This window comes from Schistocerca nitens, chromosome 3 (genome assembly GCF_023898315.1).
Source record: "Schistocerca nitens isolate TAMUIC-IGC-003100 chromosome 3, iqSchNite1.1, whole genome shotgun sequence".
NCBI lineage: Eukaryota > Metazoa > Arthropoda > Insecta > Orthoptera > Acrididae > Schistocerca > Schistocerca nitens.
In genome coordinates, this window is record NC_064616.1 from 768284536 (window position 1) to 768305622 (window position 21087).

General features: G+C 38.8%; 1 protein-coding gene across 4 annotated transcripts in view; it reads left to right on the forward strand.

The window, feature by feature from the left end:
- Positions 1-21087, forward strand: part of LOC126248765 (serine-rich adhesin for platelets-like) — a 286230-nt gene that overhangs the window by 35929 nt on the left and 229214 nt on the right. For 3 of the 4 annotated variants that reach the window (XM_049950125.1, XM_049950123.1, XM_049950124.1), the window contains exon 3: positions 7328-8776. In XM_049950125.1, the coding sequence (XP_049806082.1) occupies positions 7354-8776 (1423 nt within the window). In that variant the 5' untranslated portion in view covers positions 7328-7353. Of the gene's footprint in view, positions 1-7327; positions 10732-21087 lie in introns of those variants that run through there. The other variant, XM_049950129.1, reaches the window with a different exon arrangement.

The following is a 21087-nucleotide window of genomic DNA, read 5'->3' on the forward strand; positions in this document are numbered from 1 at the left end:
TTTGCTATATTCCTTGTGTCGGTCACCGAACGAGGTTTGCGCAGTGGTTAGACACTGGACTCGCATTCGGGAGGACGATGGTTCAATACCGCGTCCGGCCATCCTGATTTAGGTTTTCCGTGATTTCCCTAAATCGCTCCAGGCAAATGCCGGGATGGTTCCTTTCAAAGGGCACGGCAGATTTCCTTCCTCGTCCTTCCCTAATCCGATGAGACTGATGACCTCACTGTCTGGTCTCCTTCCCCAAACCAACTAACCAACTAACTAACCTTGTGTCAGTTATTTTCTCTTCATCTTGACATAGCTTGATATTGGCATTTCTGTTAGGGACATTACCTGTCTGCTGTTTCACAACTTTTGATGTAGCTTTTGTCTTGTGGCATGTAAAGGTCATTTTCCTTCATTTTTGCTTCTGTAACAACTATTAAAATATTGATTGTATTTTGTGCAGTAAGCATGAAATTCATCACACACCCACAGTGTCCTTAATACAATATAGATGTTCTTTTTTTCCGTGAAAGATTAATTGCAGCGGGACTTGTTTTTATTATTAGACCATAGCCTGTGTTCCTACAGTGGGAATGCAGTTTCATAGTAGTTACTACATATTTCCACAGATTTGTCAGACTTTTGACATGTTCTGCCATGCTGATATACTGCATTCCATGTTTCCTCAGCTAACAGTTGTCTGAAGATATCTATATTTTTTCACTTAGAATTCATTATTCTGTGACTAATTCTGTTTGCATTGTGGTTTGTGGTATAGAAAACATTGCACTGTCCATTATGGGCACAAAACCCTGTATTTATTGTTCTAGCCTGGAATTAATTATTTTCTGCATTTATAATTTTTTTGTTTGAGTTTTCCTGGAAATTCAATTAATCATCACACACTATTACATTTTTCTTATTATCTTTAAGCTTATTGAATGCACTGTCTTAGTTTCTGTAGGAATATAAGCTAAGATCACATTTGGGCTTCTGTACAGGCAAATTGTAATTGTTTTTAGTGAAGTTATTTCTTTAGTATAAATTTTGAAGTTTTGTTTTCCTTTCCCAGGATTGTAAACAGCAGTCTCTCGTGTTACTTCTAACAAAAATGCGTATCTCGACCATGCTCAAAGGATATTGTACAGAATGAGGAGGATCGTGTAAACTGGCAACAATACAGTCCTTTATCAATGTTCACCTAAGCATATAAAAGAAGCTTCCTTCAGATGTTTCTGGTTAATTTTTTTCCTCACTGTGGATCTTTTTTTTCTGTATATGTATCTATCATTTTTGTTTTGTCACCTAAAAATGTCTCTTCTGTAATATTTCTGTTTTTTTTTTTTTGGTAGTTGCACAACTTTCAACACAAACAATTTCTGAGTTTGGTGTTTGTTTGCTCAGCCTGATCGCAATGTGGTTTTTGTCGAAACTGGTTGTTTTTATTTCAATGAGGTCATCTGTTACCAATATATTGCCTGTGTGTGTATTTTCATTTTGCTGTTTGGCACACACACTTCTGTAATTATTGTTTGTATTTGTTTTAATCTTTTCAGTGCATCTTGTAAGCACTAGATATTGTTTAATTGTGTTGCAGTAACTAACTGTTCAGTACCTAAATCTTGGTTTGTAACATCTGGGATATAGGGATGCAATGTTCGTTATCACAAAAACAGAACAATTTTTTGTACTGAGCCACTGGATACAGAAGGGATGAATCTACAGTTGAGTTTCTGTGAAAATTTGGAAACATTTTATCACTGTTGCACCACGTATATCACTATAAACACCCATGTTTCTGTTGTTAGAATGGAAGCCTACAGGATGATTGCATTGGTGCAATGCCATGAACAGTCTAAATTTTTGTCAGCATACAAATTTAAAAATTAGGTTACAGTTACGCACTGGATTTGTTTATTTTGTATTGTGAGGTCCAGGTCATGAACTACTCCATCACTGTGCATTGTCTTTTCTTTAATCACTTTCCCATGAATTTTCGTGTATGTCTTATCATATTCTGTGAAGTTGTCTCTTTTGAGGTGATTGAGATGTTTTTTAGTTTCACTAGATACTGTGATAGTAAATGATATCCACTGCATACTTTTCCTTTGTTCAACATTGATTTTTGTAAGGGTTTTTCTTTCTATTGTGGAAAATGCGTCACAACTGTGACACAAAAGTATGAGAAAAATGCATAGAATGAGTTATTGGTTGTTGGTTTTGAAACTATATTTCCCCATGTTTCCTTTGCTAACATTTGTATAAGAATATTCATCTTTTCTTTGTTGAAGTGCCTTTTATATTCCCACTTTTTTTTTACTGCTTGCGGTAGAGAAGAATTTGTTAGTGTCAGTAGTGTGTCATGATCTGAAAGACCTAAGTTTACATGTATAGCCTTTAGTAACACAATTTTCTGTATATGTGAAACAGGGAAGATGACACCTCTGTTTTTCTAGTAAGGTATTATGTTCATATTATGTTCGAGTATAATGACTTTCCTGGAGACTAGAAATCTACTCTGTAGGAATCAGTATGGGTTTCGAAAAAGACTGTCGTGTGAAACCCAGCTCGCGCTATTCGTTCACGAGACTCAGAGGGCTATAGACACGGGTTCACAGGTAGATGCCGTGTTTCTTGACTTCCGCAAGGTGTTCGATACAGTTCCCCACAGTTGTTTAATGAACAAAGTAAGAGCATGTGGACTATCGGACCAATTGTGTGATTGGATTGAGGAGTTCCTAGATAACAGAATGCAGCATGTCATTCTCAATGGAGAGAAGTCTTCCGAAGTAAGAGCGATTTCAGGTGTGCCACAGGGGAGTGTCATGGGACTGTTGCTGTTCACAATATACATAAATGACCTGGTGGATGACATCGGAAGTTCACTGAGGCTTTTTGCAGATGATGCTGTGGTGTATCGAGAGGTTGTAACAATGGAAAATTGTACTGTAATGCAGGAGGATCTGCAGCGAATTGACGCATGGTGCAGGGAATGGCAATTGAATCTCAATGTAGACAAGTGTAATACATAGAAAGATGGATCCCTTATCATTTAGCTACAAAATAGCAGGTCAGCAACTGGAAGCAGTTCCATGAGTTATCTGGGAGTAGGCATTAGGAGTGATTTAAAATGGAATGATCATATAAAGTTGATTGTCGGTAAAGCAGATGCCAGACTGAGATTCATTGGTAGAATCCTAAGGAAATGCAATCCGAAAACAAAGGAAGTAGGTTACAGTACGCTTGTTTGCCCACTGCTTGAATACTGCTCAGCGGTGTGGGATCCGTACCAGATAGGGTCGATAGAAGAGATAGAGAAGATCCAATGGAGAGCAGCGCGCTTCGTTACAGGATCATTTAGAAATCACGAAAGCGTTACGGAGATGATAGATAAACTCCAGTGGAAGACTCTGCAGGATAGACGCTCACAAGGGAACCTCCCCATCGCACCCCCCTCAGATTTAGTTATAAGTTGGCTTAGTGGATAGGCCTTGAAAAACTGAACACAGATCAATCGAGAAAACGGGAAGAAGTTGTGTGGAACTATGAAAAAAATAAGCAAAATATACAAACTGCGAAGTCCATGCAGAACATAGGCAACATCAAGGACTAAACGGGCGTAGGAGCGCCGTGGTCCCGTGGTTAGCGCGAGCAGCTGCGCAACGAGAGATCTTCGGTTCTAATCCTCCCTAGAGGGAAAAATTTTTTTTCTTTATTTTCGCAAAGTTATTATCTGTCCGGTTGTTCATTGACGTCTCTGTTCACAGTAATAAGTTTAGTGTCTGTGTTTTGCGACCGCACCGCAAAACTGTGCGATTAGTAGACGAAAGGACGTGCCTCTCCAATGGGAACCGAAAACATTTGATCGCAAGGTCATAGGTCAACCGATTCCTCAACAAGAAAACAGGTCTGATACATTCTATATGACACTGGCGACGCCATGTGCATCACATGACTAATACGTTGTCGACCCACCTAACTTGTACACTTGGCGAATGGGTAAAAAGATTCTTCTACCTTGCCCGATACTACGGCGCATTTTCTCGATTGATATGTGTTCAGTTTTTCAAGGCCTATCCACTGTGCCAACGTATAACTAAATCTGAGGGGGGTGCGATGGGGAGGTTCCATTGTCAGTAGCTCGGTACGGGCTTTTGTTAAAGTTTCGAGAACATACCTTCACAAACGAGTCCAGTTGTATACTGCTCCCTCCTACATATATCTCGCGAAGAGACTATGAGGATACAATCAGAGAGATCAGAGCCCACACAGAAGCATACAGACAATCCTTCTTTCCACGAACAGTAAGAGACTGGAATAGAAGGGAGAACCGATAGAGGTACTCAGGGTACCCTCTGCCACACACCATCAGGTGGCTTGCGGAGTATGGATGTAGATGTAGAAGGTCTGAATAAAGTAGTTTTCAGATAAAACTGCTTAAAAGTTTTCTTATTTCTCTAGTTTCAGTTATCAGGTTATTCCTTTTTCTTCATTTTCAGGTACATGTTATTATTTTTTCTCCATTTTCAGTTTCAGGTTAATGTTAAAATCAGCATATAATAAATACACTGACAGAAAAAAAATGCAACACCAGCAAGGGGTTGTGTGAAATAAACAAAAGTTGTTAGGCATGTTTCTACATTTGAACAGTGATGTCTGTTTGCAGTTTTGTGCCAGTTGCATAAGAGTGGCGCTAGCAGTGACACTATGGGGATGCAAATCAGGTTTTCTTTAAATGCACTCTGTATCATTCATGGGTGTTAATTAGCCTTTATATTAGACATGGTGAGCTGATGGTAGTCAAGAAAGCCTTTATGGCAACAAAGATGCCATTACCACGTCTTACTGAGTTTGTATGAAGTTGTGTAATACGGCTACGAGAAGGTGGATTCTTCTGAGAAAAGTGACTTCCTTCACCACCAGCACTGCTTGCTTTTCAGTTTACAGACAGACTCTACCTCCCCAGTGTTTCATCTGTGGTTCCCTTACGTAAGTAGACAAAATAACTTCACTGATGTTGTGTTTATATAGTGGAGGTATTTTCAGTTCATTGAGTGAGTACTTAATTGCAGTTGTTAAGTCATCTTTTATGTAAAATGGATTCCTATAAACAGTGGCTGAGAAATGCTTCATTTGTAAGTATGATGTTGTCATTGGCATATGTGGTGCTAGACTGGGTTGGTAAATGTGGTATCTTGCTACTGCTTGTTGTTGGCAACATATTCTAAAGTTGTGTAACTATGTTGTTGTCACATGCTGGTGAATTAATGATTGACCAGAAAGTTACTGCACTTCCCTCAACTTTGTGTTACTGGTATAGCTAGCACTTGTAATAGAGTGGGCTGCAGTGACTGGAGCCACTTACCATATATCCACAGTATATCTTGCAGGGTGGGTGTCCATATCTCTGATGGAAAAGGACTTACATTCAAATTTAGGACAGTAATGTGCCATAATGCATTGCTTGACTTGGGTTGAAATCTCTGAAGTTCCATAACATTCAGGTGACATACTTCTGTTGCAGAAGGAGGCAGTTTGAGCCTCTGGGCCTCATCAGATGCTGGAAGAGGCGAGGCTGAGGGGGTGCATTTGATACTCCTCATGCTCTGAAAAGTCTTCGTCATTGATAGCAGAAACAATGAAATAAACATTGTCACACATATTGCCAGCATGCTACAGCTAGGATAGGTTCTTTGATGTGTACACAGTTGATAGCTCTAGCTGTGGACCTTTTTGACATTTATGACATTTGCGTTGGTAGTGCTCCTGCTTCTGTTGAAGAGTACAGGCGGCACTTTCTAACCAGTCACATTCCTGATTGTAGAGAGTTTTCAGCGTATTGCGTGAAACAGGTATTCTTCCAATAATTATTCTTCTGACCATGTAGTTCAACAACCTGTGCAGGAATGGCAACACATTGTTGAAATGGTGCAGTGTAGTCCTACTGCCTGCACATGGCAGCTTTTTGCACGTATTTGTGACCTACAAACAATAATTTGGTGAAATTAGATGTGGACAAGTTATGTCTACATTCTTCACATTCGTTCAGTGCCACACAACTTTAATTTAGTTACTGGTTAAATATCAACTGACCATTAATACTGTTCACTGGTGAAGCCACATTCATGTGCTATGGAATCAACAACATGCATAATAATCATCGATGTTCACAGGAAAATCGATATGCTACTGCGGAAACCGATATCCAACTTTATTTTTTGATCAGTGCTTGATGTGGCATGACTGGTAACCTGTTGATAGGTCCAGTCATTTTAGAAGACTAAATTATGGGACAGAATTACTTGCATTTTTTGGAAATTTGATTCCTCTGTTCCTTAAGCCACATGGACTGCAGTGTACTTCCAGCTTGATGGGGCCCCTCCACATTTTACCTGACATGTTAGGGAACACCCCAACCACACTTACCTGAATTGCGGAACTGGTAGAGGTAGAAGAATTAACTGGCCACCAAGGCGACCAGACCTTGCAACATTAGATTTTTGTTTATGGGCTTGGATGAAGTTGGAGGTGAACAAACAAATGATGAATATGGAAGATGAACTGCTTGGTCTTAATCATGGGCATTGATGCTCTCATTGCAAAATGTGTAGAGGCACTCAGACAAACAAAATAATCTATTCTCCTAAAAATGCACAAATTCATTGAAGTTGGTGGGGTATCCAAATATTTATTGTGAATTGTACAACAGCTGTAAACAGACAAGTACGGTAATGCTTAGAGGTGAATGTGTTAAAAATGTTATTTTTCAGTTGAGACTTTTTAAATCAAATGTTGTTTTTATTACTAACTGTTGTGCATGTGCATGTTTAACCTTGACAATGTATTGAATAATATACAAAATAAATAACAGTACACATTAAATATGTGCTATCTACGAAACCATTTGGAATAGGGCATATATACATATGCAAGTTTTTGCTTCAAACGATTGTTCCTTTCGTTTCCCTGACTAATGACCATTCCTCTTGGGACACCGTGTGTAAGTACATATGTGAAGTATCACTCCATGTTTCTTACTGATCTGAGTACAGGAGTATTAAAAGTACACTGAAAAGTGAAAAGGCGGGGTGCAGAGTTTTTCTGAATCACTATTTATTAGTTTGACAATTTCATGGTTCTGTTAAACTTGGTTGGTTGTGATGTATGTGACATCTTTTTGATTGTAAAAATTCCTGGTTTTTTGTGCATATTCCACCAGGGTTTATTATTTATTTATTTATTTTTTTAAAACTGAAATCTGTTGCAGTTGTTTTAAGATTTGTTTGTTAATAGTGCTTCTGGCTCACATGGTAATCTGGTATTTAATTTGTCTTTACAGTGTCTGCCTGAGAGTGAATAGCCGGCATGAAAACCAGATCTAGTAGCAGAGGCAGAGGGGAAAGCTGTTCACTCAAGAGGACGAATGAATCAAGAGGATGTGCATCAGACATCAGTCAAAGTGCACAGCATGATAATACAAATTCTAACAGAAGTTTTATAGAATTGACCAAAAACAGCAGGAAAAGAAGGCATTCTGATGTTACATGTAGCAGTAAGAAGGCAGCGACCAACTACGAGGAAGAATACAGTAAGGATGACCAGCTTACAAATGTTCTAAATAAAACAGTGTCAGTGGTGCTAGAGCCATTTGATATGGAGAAGCATATGCAGGCTAAAGTTGCAAATCGCAATAAAAAAAAATGCATCAGTAATTACTCTGTCAGAGATGTCAAAATAACTACTAAGAGTTCAAATGGTTGCAGCACAAAAAATGAAGAGAACTCGACAACAGGAAGCAAACAAAGATGTTTGCAGAAATCCACTCATCATGACGGCAAAGAACTACATAATAGTGATCAGAAGAATGTAGCATCCCTCAGCTTGAGTCATGATGATGACCAGGGGTTGTTGGAGAGTTCGACCCATCAGAGCAGAAGACAGTTGTGGGATGCTTCCCACAAAATGAGTTCAGAATTTCGTCGAGAACGCCGTACAATATATAAGAAGCCAGTTTGTATATGTTGTGTAGGAAAAGATAACAACAGTGGAAATGAAATAAGAGTTGCAAGTGATGGCTTGAAGGCAAAACATAACAAACATATGGAGAAGAGCATCAGAAATAGTGATGTAAATAGAGCAGCCAGTAGTACCCAAAAAAGAAAAACTGTCGTGGGTGCTTCTCACAGCAAAGTAAAAGATGCTGATTATCAGTATGGAGGCAGACCACTAACTACAGAGCACAGCAGTATAAGCTCTGAAACTATCACAACTCTCAAGATGATGAGTGAAGTATTTAAAGATGGCCAGTCATCCAGAAACAGAGAGATTAACAGCCACAGTAGTAGGAGGTCAGTCACACCAACTTCATGTTCTGTAGCCACAGCACCTTTGCAGATGAGAGACAGTGCAGCTTCACAACCTGCACATGCACTTACACATTTAGAAATGCACCCATACTTGCGTCGACGGTCAGCATCAGCACCTCCTCAGTTACAGTTGGGTGACACTTTTCGAAAAACTGTTGATGTGTTTGCACATTTACTTCAGGATGTGGCCGCACATCTGCAGAAATGTGCTAATGGAGTTGGTGATACATTAAGTGACCATAATTTTGAGCATATGGTAGCTGGCGTTTCTCACTTGGTGTCGAGCTGCACATGCCATTCACCCATTGGGTGTTTACTATATAGCATTCATATTATGAATGCATTAAAAAGAACACTGTCCGCAGAATTAAATGTGGTTTCACTATCCAATGGTGATGCAGTACAGCCAGCAGCAGCAGCAGGCATGCAATCAAATGGGAATTTAATGGGAAGATACCATCTAGAAGCAAGCATCAAAGAGAAGACCAATACAGAAGCCAGTGTAGAAGGAGGTAGTATATCTGAGTCTGCACCTCAGTGTGATGCCACAACATTAACAACGAAATCCAGAAACATATTGTCGACTGCTGAGACCTGCATAAGCACATCACACAGCACTTCTCTCACTGAAGAGACAAATGACACACCATCACCAGTAGGTAGCACTGATAATGCACATATTGAAGCAAGTATCAGAGAAACAGCCCAACTGGAAGCAAACACAAAAGAGAGTACCAGCACAATAACATGTATAACAGAAGGCAGTGTCTCAAAGTCAGCATCAGAATATGGTGCAACGTCATCATCAGTTGAGCCCATAATCATGGTGTCAACTGCTGGGACATTTACTAGTACTAGTTCTTCACCCACTGGAGGCACAAAAGAAATCCTGGACCTACATGAAGTGGATACTGTAGTTTCTGATCAGAATAATGTAAATGACAGAGTGGATGATAGAACAGGGTGTGCCAGCCCCAAGAGTAATTTAATGTGTGGGAGTGCAGAACGAGAACAAGATGGTGAACAGAATACTTTTGACTCCGTCTCTCTCTCTATGGAAGAGATTGAAATAAAGGAAGAAGTTGAAACCTCAGAAAGTGACAGTGAATTAGAGTTGTCTGAAAAACAGTACTCACAAAATGGGACAGAATCTGATGCTGCTGGATTTGGTCCTGAAGGGGATGAGACAGATAGAGGTGAAAATATGGTTGAGGTTGAGTGTAACATTGATGAGGTCTCAGATCTAAGTAACCACACAGGAAGTGTATTACATGAGGAAGATCTGGGATTAGAGGCACAGTATGAACATTACAATGACAGCACTGGGAATGTCATTGCTGAGGATGCTGCTAGTAATGCAGCCAGTATTGGTCCTGTTGCTGACTGTAGAGATGACACTCCTGGAGACAACAATACTGCATACAATGGCAATCAGGACATTGATGGTGACATGGGTTATGGTGGCAACAGAAATGAAGATGGTGTTGGGGACAACACAGCTGAAGCTACTCAAGACCACAGTAATGAAGACGGTGTTGGGGATGCTGGTGCCACCAAGGAGGGCGACAACAGAAATGAAGGAAATGTTGGAGATGCCAACAAGAATACTGGTGCTCGGAGTAATGGTTATGCATGGTTCTTTGAAGGGCAACATTCTGGTCCAGGCTTTGCGGGGCCTGACTACCGCCTATATCGGGACCCAAACATCATCCATGTCCAAGCTTTGATATGCACTGTACGACGAATAAGATATAGTGGACATGTGGAGACGAATGTAGTTTATGATGTAAGAACATATGACAATGGAACGTGGCATGTGCAGCGTATATCATCATTTTAAATGTACCTACTTTTTATGAACATTCTCTCGAAGCAGAAAAAGATGTATGCAGAAAACCTCTCATCATAACAGCAAAGAACTACGTCATAGTGTTCAGAAGAAAGTAGCATCCCTCAGCTTGAGTCATGATGGTGACCAGGGGTTGTTGAAGAGTTCGACACATCAGAGCAGAAGACAGTTGTGGGATGCTTCCCACAAAATGAGTTCAGAAATCTGAGGAGAGTGCCGTGAAGTATATAAGAAGCCAGTTTGTATATGTTGTGCACAAAAAGATAACAACATTGTAAATGACAACGAATTCTGTGGCAGTTTCAAGTGGACAGTCTGTGTTTCTAAGGCAGTCTGTGAATAACCTAATACATTCTCCTCTCTGACCTCTAACCCATGTCATGCTTGGCTTTTTATGTGTAGTCACATAGTAATTATCTAACTGTGAAAAGGAGTAGTGGATCATGATGTGCAAAACACATCTGCTATGCTAATAGTGTCAGAAAATACTGTATTTGTAATGCAATTAAAAAAATTTCTATAAATTAAAACATTATGTCAACAAATAATAAATTATAGTGAATTTGAAGATGTATGTATTTTACTGACACATGAACATAGATACTAACATAATGCTGAATATTTGCATGCCTTATTTGAATATATCAGTACTTGATACCTATTACAACCCTACAAAATTATTGCATACATTTAACTTAAATAAATTCTTTACAATTTTTTTAGAAATGAAATTATAATAAAAGCTTTGACTTTTACAAAGGTTCTAGAAATTTAAAATGTTGACAGGAGGCTGAAATACAGCACAGGATAAATAGTGGATGGATGAACTGGAGGAAACTGAGTGGAGTACTATGATAAGAAGGTTAGCTGCAGAATGAAAGGAAAGCTTTACAAGTCTGTGGTGAGGCCTGTGATGCTGTATAGTGCAGAAACTTGGCCAATTACAAAAGCCCGAGAGAAAAAGACAGAACTGGCAGAAATGAGAATGTTAAGGTGGATGAGTGGGGTGATGGAAAGGATAGATCAAAATGAGTACATCAGGGAAACAGTGAAAGTGGGGCCCATAGGGAAGAAGAGCCAAGAAAGTAGGCTAAGATGGTATGGACATGTGCAGAGAAGAGGGGAGTACTATTTAGGGAGAAGACCTGGGAATCGAAGGATCAAGGAAAAGAGGAAGACTGAAACTGAGATGGAAAAACAAGGTAGCAGGGGACCTATGGGAGAAAGGTTGGCTCAGAGGAGAAGCACTGGATAGGCATTTATGGAAGAGTAGGATGCAGCAAAGCAACTCCGAGCCCACATGACGTGGGAAAAGGCTGAGATGGTGAGGAGGAGGAGGACGATGAGGACGAGGATGACGACGTGCTTCAGCGAACAACAGAAATTTCTTATTTTGATACATTTACTGCAGGCAAAACATCAATGCATCATGTGACCAAGCAGTGCTCATTTGCCGCATAGCCATTGGATGCAAAATAAAACCATAGGATTGTGGAGTTGGCCAACTGATGCAAAATTTAATAGTTGAGGTGAAGTGTTCGGTACTTGGTTCAGATTAACTTCCTGTCAAAAAATCGGCCCCACTGATGTCAAAAAAAATTTTTTTGTGGATAGTTTACACCTTAACACACGACTGGATGCAAAAATCTGAAAAAATACAAAATCATACTTGGTCAATTGATGCATAACACTATCCAATTATGGATGTCTCTATCCATTACATTCAGTTAATCATTCTCTTTTACAAACATAATTCTATTAAGAACATACAGTGAATGAACAGTCAGTAAATTATAATTTTTAAAGTAGTCTCTACATAATTCACATTTACTTATATTGGGAATTGTCATAACTGATCTATTTCAAAGCCCGAATTACCTGCCCATGTACATTTTGGGGGCTCCTCCCCAAATTTCAATCCCATATTGCAAATGCAAGTGAATTAATCACAGTACACTTGTGTAAGTCCATGTAAGATGTTTGTCAATCACAATGCCGAAAAACTTATATTTAACAGATGTTTCAACAGAAGAAAGTGATTCAGTATGAGATTGGTTATAATTTAACTAGAACTTCATTACAATGGTCTTGTCCTTATTCGATGTAAGTTTGCTTATTGTTGGATATTCCATGATCAGTACAGAGTTCCTTTATTGCTTTATGATGCTAGCTGCTCATTATGACCCCAGCTAATAAATGCTGTGTGATCAGCATAATTCACTAGTTTTGAGGTTTTCAGCTTGTTATGTCATTAATATACACAATAAACAAAAATCGCCCAAGAATACTTCATTGGGGAATTCCGCAGTTAAGAATTTTGTATGCTGATTTTACTATTAAGATTTTACTTTCATTGTTACGACAGTTTAGTACATGGTCTTGTATCTTGGTGGCACAGACTGAAGTACTTTAGTGCTACTCGTAGTACATGGTCTTGTATCTTGGTGGCACAGACTGAAGTACTTTAGTGCTACTCGTCTTAGGCCATAAGTTTCTAATTTGGATAATTGTACTGCATCATTCATAGAATTGAAAGCCTTAGACAAATCAAGGAAAGTCACAATGACTTTGTTTCATTTTTCCAGTCTGTTTAACAGTTCGTGAATAAAAGTTGCTACTGCGGTCTTTGTGGATCTTCCTTTTTGAAGCCCATGCTCCTAGTTATTTGAATTACTCATTTTTACTGAGTTTATTTGTTGTGTGGTTCAGTTTGTTCTTTACTTCTTATCAAAATGTTTATGAAGGCCTCGCACACTGTCTTTCGCTCACTCACCAATTTCCTTCTAGTGCTATATTACTGCATCTTGGGTTCTCTTTATTTTCACATTCTTTGCTTACTATATTCTAAGCTGTTTTATTAACATTACTGGAGTCACTTATCTGTTCAGCATAATATTGTGCTTCTAGAGTCTCCAGGGATTCCTTGTATGTTTTTCTGGTGTTTATGTACCTTGTTAGGAAGTACTGGTATTTCGTATCTATGAACAGCACATATAGGTCTTTCATATTTTCCTTTAATTTGTGGATTTCTGGCTGAATTTTAAGATTCTTTGTGTACTTTGATTTCCCTAGTTTGTTTATTACTAGACATGTCTAAATAAAACTGTTGTAAAAAAATTTCATAGAACTGGCTATACTTTTCATTAATATCAGCTGATTTGTTTATCTTGTACCAGTCTCTCTGTGCAATGTCCTCCTCAAGTTACAACACAGTTAGTGCCAGATTGTGGGTCAGGTGTTATTATCATTGGTAACAAATTTATATGGATATGGCTGTAGCAATGTAACAAGTCAGAATACCGAAGATAATTTACATTATAGTTTAAAGAGTCTATGTTGACATCCCCTATTATTATAATCTGCTTTTTGTTTGTTAATAGTTCTAAATGGCAGAATAAGTCATCTACACCACTATTTGGTGATCTGTATAGGCTTATGATTATGAAGTTGATTTTGCCCGTCTTTATTTTTATTGCTGGTGATTGAAAGGACATCTCCACAGTGAGTCCACGAAGATGATCAGTGTTTTCACACTGGTTGTTATTTCTAGCATCGTGCCTGCACCACCATCCTTGTACATCTTACTCACAGCTTTGTAATTATTGAAGTTAAAACTTTGAATCTCTTTCGTCTTGCATCCAGGTTCATTCACAATATATAAGTAAGGTTTACTCTCTCCTAGAAATTCATCAACGTGTTCTATTTACTTCGTGATGTACTGGACATTCTGGAACATTATTTTAAATTTTTCATCGTTTTTAGTTCTGTCTGTGGTGTTTTGCGTGCACACTGAAGGCTGATTTGCACTAAAAAAGTTCACTCGCTGTTGAACTATTTTCACATATTAAACTACTCAGTTCAATCTTTTCTGTAATCAATCTTTGTAATTTTTCACACAAAAAAACGTATACTCTCATAGTTCCAATGTAATCCATGTTTAGTGTGCATGCTTGTATCTAATGTATCAATATCTAGAATCAAACATGTTTCATATCTTCATCATAATAACTTAGTTCTTGCAACTGTTTTTCTTATTTCTTTCTTAACACACAATTTGTGTGCTAAATCATGAAGATGTGTAACTGTAGCAACAATGGTATTTTTGTGTTTGTTTTGTTCCAGAAACTTAGTCAGACCTCCAATACAAATATTGGCTTCACTACATGCCACTTCATTTGTACCTGTTATACTAACAACAAAATCATGGTCATGCAACATTGTGCATCTAAATCTATGTCCACTATGATGTTTTTCATTCTCACACCCGGCTCCACCACACTGCTAACTTGGATGTTACCATGGTTCAAGCTTTGTACACCATCAGCTAGCTTTCTTCCATTTCTATAAGCTAACTAAAGTACATTGCACTTCATTGTTGATTTCCAAGTAAGTTGCCATTAAAGTCACATTGTTTACATGGTTTGTTGACCTCGCTAATTCTTTTTTTCATCTGATTCTACAACTTCACTAGTGTTAGGTGCCGTATATTGATTTCAGTTGTATTATTCTTTTGTGGACTGGTTTGTTCTTCTATTCGCACACTATTTATGAAGTCTGTCATCCTTATTGTAACCATCACTATTTGTTGTCAGTACATTGTACCCATTTATACCTGTGAACATAATTCCATTTGCTAAGTTTGTTACCTGTTGGACACTTTCCTTCAGTTACTCATAACTGTCCAGATTATCATTCTGCAATTGCCGTGTTTTATCGTTTGGAACATGATGGAATTTCTTCAGCTTACAGCTTTTATTTGTTAGTTGCAAAATGTCATGCCTTAGAACATACATGATTTTTTTTTTGTAAACTTGGAAGGCTTTTGTTTAGTTACACAATTTCAATATTACAGTTCCCACAGATTCCTTTTTTCACAGCAGAACTGTATCTTTTATTGACTCAATTACTGCACTAGACATCATCTTGAACTACATGATTATTGGTTTTCCTGTGTGTTAATGGTTCTGAGTCTGATGAAGACACCCATAATCAGTGTCAGCACCAGATCACATTAAATGTTATTTCAACCGGTTGGCTATATTATACAAATCATATCCTTGTATGATTTCTGGCTCACAGCCATGTTTAAAATTGTAAAAAAATCATAATTTGAATGTTAGTAACATGTTGGAAATGTATGGTGCTGAAAATAGGAGGGGACACCAAAAAGTAAGTTACATATTTGGCAGGCCAAATATCTGTTATTGAATGTTACTATTCAAAGTGATACAGATACACGACAATATTTTTCAACATAGTCATAAAAATCACATAAACAGTAATTGGAATGTTCTACCAGTCATTCAGTTCCTCAACAATAGGATTTTGCACTTTGGTCATGGAGACATTCGAGAATCACTGTGTGAAAGTCTTCATCATTGGAAAATCTCTTTCCTTCAATATGTTCTTTTCGCTTGCCAAAAAGATGGAAATCATGTGGTGCAAGATAATGACTCTACAGTCGGCATCATCCCATCTGTGTGGCCATGGTTAAATAGTTGGTTTCATTTCACAGTGGCTGGGTGTGACATTGCATTTGGTCCATATATAGCCAGAATTTTGTGCTAAATCTATGGGCAGTTTAGACGTTTTGCTCGCGATTATCGCACTGTCCAGTGTGCTTCAAATTTTGAATACATTTATAGTTGCTGTGCCACTGCAGTACTACACCAAGATTCATCTGTTATCCATACTGCAAGAGACCCAGAATGTTCGCTCTCTTCTGACAGTGCACCAATTTTGGTGCACAGTGGTCTTTGCGTTGGTTGACATCTGTAACTGACTTTCCAAAGTCCCTATGGACTGTGTTAATGTGTCAACTAAAAACAAATTGTTTAGCTCTTCCATTTTTTGTGATGCACACAACTAAATTTCATCAACATTTTAAAACGTGGCATTCATATGGAACTTAAATGGAACATTATATGAATTCTCCTTCCTTGGACAATAATCTCCTCACATATTTTCTGTAGTCTTAGCTTAATGTTATATAATGCCCATTCTGCAACAGTTTTCTTGTATTCTAAGTATTGTTTCCTCTACAGTTTTTTCAGCAGTCATTTGAAACCACGTGGTTTTCATTGCTTTGTTTAACTTCTGAATATTGTATTGAATATGAAAGTTATCCATTGTTGTTAGATTTGAAACATGTGCAATATAACTTCCCCTCTTCTTCCCTCCCTTCCTCCCTCCCTCCCTTGTCACATCAAGGATCTTTGATTGTTTCTTTCCATTACTGAATCAACTTCAGTTTTGTATGACATTTTGTTTGTCTCAACAATCATGCATCTCAGTATTGTTGTAAGGTGCTGTGACACTCTATGAGAATTCCATTTACTTATGTTCCAGGTATTCATATTGTTTACCGTGGGAAGAGACCAGTTTCCATATCTTTCACAATCTTTATATTAAATCGTAACTTACTGAGTTTCACAAATAATGTGATGCTATAATAATTTACAAAATTGATATTTCCTGTATACTTATTTTTCTTATACTCCTATTTTTGGTGCCATAAATATTTCTCCTTTTTATTTTGATTTCTCATTTTCTTTCCATACAATACTAAAGTAGTGTTCTCTCAGTGTCACTTGGAAGAAGTCTTAAAGAAGCATGTAAGTGTAGGCTTCCACAACAATTGTCGCAGACAGTAAAATTCTTTGTTTATTGAAAGAAGTAAGCAATTCACGAAAATATAAGGGACAAATACTTAGACAGATACATACACTCCTGGAAATTGAAATAAGAACACCATGATTCATTGTCCCAGGAAGGGGAAACTTTATTGACACATTCCTGGGGTCAGATACATCACATGATCACGCTGACAGAACCACAGGCACATAGACACAGGCAACAGAGCATGCACAATGTCGGCACTAGTACAGTGTATATCCACCTTTCGCAGCAATGCAGGCTGCTATTCACCCATGGAGACAATCGTAGAGATGCTGGATGTAGTCCTGTGGAACGGCTTGCCATGCCATTTCCACCTGGCGCCTCAGTTGGACCAGCGTTCGTGCTGGACGTGCAGACTGCGTGAGACGACGCTTCATCCAGTCCCAAACATGCTCAATGGGGGACAGATCCGGAGATCGTGCTGGCCAGGGTAGTTGACTTACACCTTCTAGAGCACGTTGGGTGGCACGGGATACATGCGGACGTGCATTGTCCTGTTGGGACAACAAGTTCCCTTGCCGGTCTAGGAATGGTAGAACGATGGGTTCGATGACGGTTTGGATGTACCGTGCACTATTCAGTGTCCCCTCGACGATCACCAGTGGTGTACGGCCAGTGTAGGAGATCGCTCCCCACACCATGATGCCGGGTGTTGGCCCTGTGTGCCTCGGTTGTATGCAGTCCTGATTGTGGCGCTCACCTGCACGGCGCCAAACACGCATACGACCATCATTGGCACCAAGGCAGAAGCGACTCTCATCGCTGAAGACGACACGTCTCCATTCGTCCCTCCATTCACGCCTGTCGCGACACGACTGGAGGCGGGCTGCACGATGTTGGGGCGTGAGCGGAAGACGGCCTAACGGTGTGCGGGACCGTAGCCCAGCTTCATGGAGACGGTTGCGAATGGTCCTCGCCGATACCCCAGGAGCAACAGTGTCCCTAATTTGCTGGGAAGTGGCGGTGCGGTCTCCTACGGCACTGCGTAGGATCCTATGGTCTTGGCGTGCATCCGTGCGTCGCTGCGGTCCGGTCCCAGGTCGACGGGCACGTGCACCTTCCGCCGACCACTGGCGACAACATCGATGTACTGTGGAGACCTCACGCCCCACGTGTTGAGCAATTCGGCGGTACGTCCACCCGGCCTCCCGCATGCCCACTATACGCCCTCGCTCGAAGTCCGTCAACTGCACATACGGTTCACGTCCACGCTGTCGCGGCATGCTACCAGTGTTAAAGACTGCGATGGAGCTCTGTATGCCATGGCAAACTGGCTGACACTGACGGCGGCGGTGCACAAATGCTGCGCAGCTAGCGCCATTCGACGGCCAACACCGCGGTTCCTGGTGTGTCCGCTGTGCCATGCGTGTGATCATTGCTTGTACAGCCCTCTCGCAGTGTCCGGAGCAAGTATGGTGGGTCTGACACACCGGTGTCAATGTGTTCTTTTTTCCATTTCCAGGAGTGTATATATTTATGAAATATCTTTATCATATTAGTGTGTTTTTTATTATTACATGTGTCACTGTTCTTTACCAAAAAAGTGAATAAATCATAATAAAACTGATTTATTGTAAGAAAAATTATTCTTTCCAATGATTTATATCAAATCTTGGAAAAAATCAATAGTTTTTATGATTGCTATAATTTCCAAAGTGTTTTCTTAAACACTTTGGGTCTAATCGTTGATAAAAGGCTGCTAACTATTAAAATTGTCAGTCAGACATTTTATGTCATTGGATAAGTAATGAAAAATTTTGATGGCAGCATTGTGCATCACCATATTTTACTAGGTATGGCAGCATCAGAGATGGTATGATCTAGACCTTTGAAAGGGCCGATCCTGCCACTCATGCTGGGACCTACAGTTTAACATGGGTTCTGAACCATGATGCAGCATGGCATTTTTCATGTTAATGTATACTTGGCAATGCTGAAAGAAGTAAGAGAAAACATCTTAGGGCTGACTGTGAATTGTAGCCAGGGCCTTGACATCTGTGTTCTGGCATTAACCTACTGAGCCACGAAGCTGTTGTTCAGAATAAATCTCACTGAGACTTTACTGCAGATATTTTGTAATAGTTGAACACTTCAATATCTGTGATAATTTCCATCACTGATGTTTCAGTTTATTTTTGTCCTTCAAATAATTGAGGCTTAAGATCAATTATTTAAGCTGTAGAATAGCACTTGGAAATATCGTAGTGAGTTGCTAAACTTCTACGTTATTTGGCACTTAGTACACAATAACCAAAAATTCTGCTGTGTACCATAATATGATGATTAACTGGAGAATGTGAAAAGAACAGTTCACTATGTGGGAAACAGGAGTTGGCAGATGACACATATTTAATCAGTGTCCCAAACTTAACCATATTATACAGAACATAAATGTAGTGTTTTGGAGCAATGCAGTTAGTCAGTAAAACATTTATTTAGCAGAAGTGACCAATGAGAATATTGTGTGAAATAGACAGTTGCACATCATGCTGAGACAAGAGGAATTCTTACACTTACTCCTCAATACATTTACTTCTTGACAGTGTTGATAATTAATAATAAATTAATTTCTAGAGGAACTGAAACCCACACAACCACACTAGAAAAATACAGAAATAATATCAATGTAGATTATGCTTCCTTGCATATTATCAACTTCATGCTGATTGAACATTCACTTTGAACTTATTTTGTGTCTCTGTCATACTGGAAATCAGCATGTAGACTTAATCAGAATTGTGGAAGTGTGCTCTAATGTCTTTTAGTTTAGAAGTGGATGAAGTTCAGAAATATTTTGAGATTGTATGTCTTTTACGAATTTTGTTTTAATTTTCGAATTATCAGTTTTGAAGAACTTCATTAGCTGAACATTATTAAAATGCAGCTCTACGCTATTCACTGACAGATTTTAGTTATCTTTTGCTCTGTTATTTTGTAGTAAAAATGTCAAATGCAAAACACTGTTGTTGGACTTCTTGTTTAGGTGTTGTGATGAGAAAACTTGGCTGTAATCCTTGAATTTATGTTGGAAACATCCTTGGTCATTACTTATGAATAACCACCATGTTGAGTTTACAAAGCAATAGCTCACTGGCTGAAATCTACGTGGTACTGCAATCCACAGCAGGCATCAAATCAGGATTCTGTTACTGCTGTGTTGTTTGATAAATTCCTGTTCCATCGCAAAAGTATGCCAACTTTGTCCTTGTGGAGCACTACTGCATTCAACTGTTGTGTTGACCAAGAGAAATGTAGCTTTTCAGGAGTAGTAAAATGGGACATATAATACTGTGCGAACATTCATACGTGCTGCTCTCTGGCAGTGAATGACAAAATGTCTAGTGCAACAGTAAATGAAAATTCAAACTATGATGTGTAAAAATTATATGCAATAAGTTTTGGATAACAGAATGCTGATTTTAAGGAATATCATCTTTGAATGCTTTCAGTGTTACCTATCATTTAGCTTCCGCTGTGGTCATTTCTCAGCAAGTGTTCAGTTGCCTGTCGAAACAATAAGCTCTTTTAACATGTGTGTTTTTGAGTTAGTGCATAAGTCTGATGAGGTAGTCCAGACACTTCAAGAATGCTTAAAGTGTTTTTTCCCTCCTGTGCCACCACGTTTTTGATGAATACATAAGTAAGTTGGATTATGAACGTTTCTGATGAATGCCTAAATAAGTTAGATTACTATGTGTTCACAATGTCCAGAGAAAAATACAGCAGTTTTATTTGTCTCTTAACTGAGTGCAAAAGGAATTCTGATCACCTTAAATTTGGCTGTTCACATTTCAGTAGAGTTGTTCTCAGATGTTTGTCATAAGATGTGGCAGCAGATGGAAGTTTCAGGTTGTTATTTTGCAGCCATTCAGTGTCAGAGCCTTTAACCCACTCCCTTGCTCTAGTGGCTTCAGTTGTCTAATGACCAACAAATATTTGCAAGACAGGCACCTAAAAACAATGTGACCATTTGTGTGATAATAGAAAATGAGCAGATGGATGTTAAAATCAATAAAAGTTACTTAAATTTTGCGTTGTTGATGTAGAATTCTATTTTGGTGGGTTGTATAGATCGATTACCTTGCTTCCGAAGAGAGGAATGGGTTGCTGTCTTTGATATAAGTACTGTGAAATTACTGTATGGTACAAAACTCTGTTTTCATTTTAGATATTTAATGAATGTCAATTTCTTCCACATAACATCAA